The sequence below is a fragment of the Microchirus variegatus genome (assembly GCF_963457635.1).
Source record: "Microchirus variegatus genome assembly, chromosome: 21".
Taxonomy (NCBI): Eukaryota; Metazoa; Chordata; class Actinopteri; order Pleuronectiformes; family Soleidae; genus Microchirus; species Microchirus variegatus.
The window spans coordinates 6,728,676-6,731,888 of record NC_139822.1 but is presented as its reverse complement, the minus strand read 5'-3'; the positions used below and the strand labels follow the sequence as shown (position 1 = coordinate 6,731,888).

Sequence of the window (3,213 nt, the reverse complement as noted above, 5' to 3'; positions counted from 1 at the left end):
GCTTGTATTTCTTGAAAGTCAGTTGTTGTTTTGCTCTTATTTTGGGCTGGATCAGTGAATCTTGGTCGTAGAGTGATAAAAATGGTACCGCTGGAATCTGTAGATTCTCCGTTGTCCAGTCGACAAGTGTTTTTTTTGTTTACATAATCATGCTGACGCTCCGGTGCCGCTTTTCAATGAGTGCGCTGTGACGTTTTTTCCGCTCCTGCTGTTTGATCCATCTGTGTTTTAACTGTGTTTCGTGAACATAAGAATAAACCATTCTTATGGTACATTCTATATGAGCTTTTCGCTGAGTTTCTGACCTCTCTGTGAGTATGCAGCATCTGTGTTTGTTAAAGACAGCACAACAAGACATGTTGTTGTGTTGCTCACAATGTGCAGTCGAGAGAAGGTGACCCGCGCTTGACGCTGCCAAGGGGTCTATAAAGCGATGTCTTTATATTGCTTGTTTTGTTTAACAACACGTAAGAAATAGAAAAAAATATCCTCACTTTTGATGAACTGACAGTGGGAGTTAGTGTTTGGAAATTACTGAAATAAAGAATAGTGTTTCAGCTGGAAGGTTGTGGGTTTGATTCCATGCTCCACTAGTCTACATTCTGATGTGTCCTTGGGCAAGACACTTTATGTGGATGTGTGATAGAAAATAAGCTGCGCATACATTTCGATGCACTGTATCAATGTGTGAGTGAATGGGTGAATGGTAAAGTGGTCAGTGGTCATCAAGTCTCGAAAAGTGCTATATTGAGAGACCATTTGTCAAAATATTGGCACAATATAATAGGTGTATGATTGAGACGTTATTTCTCTATGTTTTAAAATGTAAATAATATATTCAAGTTGAGTGTAATCACATGTTTGTAGTCAGTTTAAAGTGGAAGACACCGTCTGTGCTTGTTGTTGCAGCTGGAGCAGAAGCAGGTGGTCCCTCCATTTAAGCCCAACATCTCAGGAGAATTTGGACTGGACAACTTTGACGCCCAGTTCACCAACGAACCCATCCAGCTCACGCCCGATGACGAGTGAGTGTCCTCCTTTAGCCCCGCCCTCTTTCATCCTGTCATGTCGTACTGTAACACTCCCTTTGTCCACCGCAGGGACGTGGTCAGGAAGATCGACCAGTCCGAGTTCGAAGGCTTCGAGTACATCAACCCACTCCTGATGTCGGCAGAGGAGTGTGTGTGAGGGACGTAGACACACACACACGCGCTCACCACCCCACACACACCAACACACATACTCATCATGTCTGGTGTCTCGGTGTCTTCAAGCTGCATGGTTATGAGACAAACGGACTTCTGTTTGAACATGCACAGTAGAACACTTATTTGCCAAAACCAGTCTCGCACTCTGCCATTTGTAACCACTTGCCCTTAAGCCTACCTTCTTTGCTTAATTATTTTTATATCACACGAATCTGCACTGATATCAGTTCTATATCAGTAGCCAACGAGGCTACAGAGATCTTTCAATGTTGCTGTATAGTGGACGTTTGACCAGAGCATCTTCTCCTTCCAGCTGGTGAGGTGTTTTCACTGCACATTTTATGTGTATGTACATAGACATATAAATATATGAAATTATTATTAAGGATAACTCTTAGACGAGGCCTTTTTTTAATTGAGTCAAGGTGAAGAGTGAAAAGCATCCTGAAGTCATTTTGGATTTAGCTTTGTCCCAACATCCCTCCTCTAGAGGAAGAAGAGAATCATAAAGGCATTTAAGATACAAATATCTATATTTTTCTCATGTTTTATTTAACAACATTGCAGTCAGTGTATGTGTTGTTCAGACAGAACCAAAAAGAGAGTTCAGGCTTTGTTGTTGAGATAAAAAAGTGGAACATCTGGTTAAAAAAAGAGGAAGTCCACGTTGAGTCTCCTGTCCCAGAATGAAGGAATTTAAACTGCAGTAGACGACTAACACTAATCAAGAGTTGACGCTCTCAAAACTGTGAATGAAAGAGCTCACTGTGCCAGGAAAGGAGCTGGAAGAGAAGCACATGATACCTGAATGCTGGAGCACAGGCTTTGTCTGGCTGTGCAGACCATACGTTAAAAAAACATTCACAAAGGACCAAAAACAAAGCATTTTTTCTGAAAAATGTATTTGCTGGTACGTATTAGCAGGTGCAGTATATATATGACAAATGTGCTGTCCTCACTCATAGAATTGATATATTTTCTTTTTTTGCTTTTTTGTTTCTGTTCTGTACTTTCCATTCCATATATTTTTTTTTTTTTGGTTTTTTTTTTACTTTATTGTAAATCAAAAATGCTTAGTGATAGTTGAAACGAGCTCATTTAGAAAGTCACGACGTTGTGCAGTTGTGGCTTGGAAATTGTAATCTGTGTCTACTCTGCTGCATTTTTTTTTACCTTATCTAACCCATCATTCATTAGACATTTTGTAAAACAGCTTGAAAGCATATATATATATATATAAAAAAAAGCTCTGAAGAGCCTTGACTGTAAAGACACTAAGTGATGGTGCATGAACCTCCAGACTCTCCTTCAGTCCAAGCTTCTCTCTACATGAAACATATTTTTGGCCTCACGTGGCGACAGGAGGAAGTCCTTCATCTGTTACACGTTTCTACTGCTTTGTTACTTTTTGTGAATCGGATTTTTATTTTGTCACTACATTGATTCCAAAATGTTACTGGGTGAACCTAATGGAAACACTATTTGTTTTTGTTTTTTTTGTTCTTTTGGAGGTGTTTACCATCCACAGGACTCTACTGAACTTTATTCATGTGCAGAGAATGGAAAAAAAAAACACACACACAGTAAAATAAACATTTTATTTCTCTCCTTGTGGTACAATCTGGTTGTCATTCATTTAAAGGAACATTTCACCAATTTAGTTCTACAATTCGCTCCAGTTAAAGTATGGTCCTGTGTTGTTTCTTGCAAAACCTACTGTATTTATCTAGAATCAAATCATCCAATGTAATTACTTTTACTATTAGCCATTCTTAATGCAAATGGAATTGCATATTGCTTACCTGCTGTTCCTCAACATAATTCATCCTATGGTTATAGAGCTGATTCACATCCCTCAGTCATAATTTTTTTGTCACGATCCAACTCTCAACTGCACCTTTATTATTATTGTTTGTTTCTCCTGCTGCTTCCGTGTGCTCTCTCTCTCTCTCTCTCTGCAGGGGCGTGGCCGACCTACTTTCCCTGAGGACGCTGGTGATCGACT

At 39.6% G+C, this 3,213-nt stretch overlaps 1 protein-coding gene across 1 annotated transcript in view; it reads left to right on the top strand.

Annotated features, from left to right (window-relative positions):
- The window catches only part of prkci (protein kinase C, iota), a 33,638-nt gene extending 30,892 nt beyond the window's left edge, over positions 1–2,746 (top strand). Inside the window, exons 17-18 of the mRNA XM_083908180.1 lie at positions 910–1,025; positions 1,101–2,746. Coding sequence (XP_083764306.1) covers positions 910–1,025; positions 1,101–1,188 — 204 coding nt within the window. The 3' untranslated portion in view covers positions 1,189–2,746. The remainder of the gene's footprint in view (positions 1–909; positions 1,026–1,100) is intronic.
- The last annotated feature ends 467 nt before the right edge of the window (positions 2,747–3,213 follow it).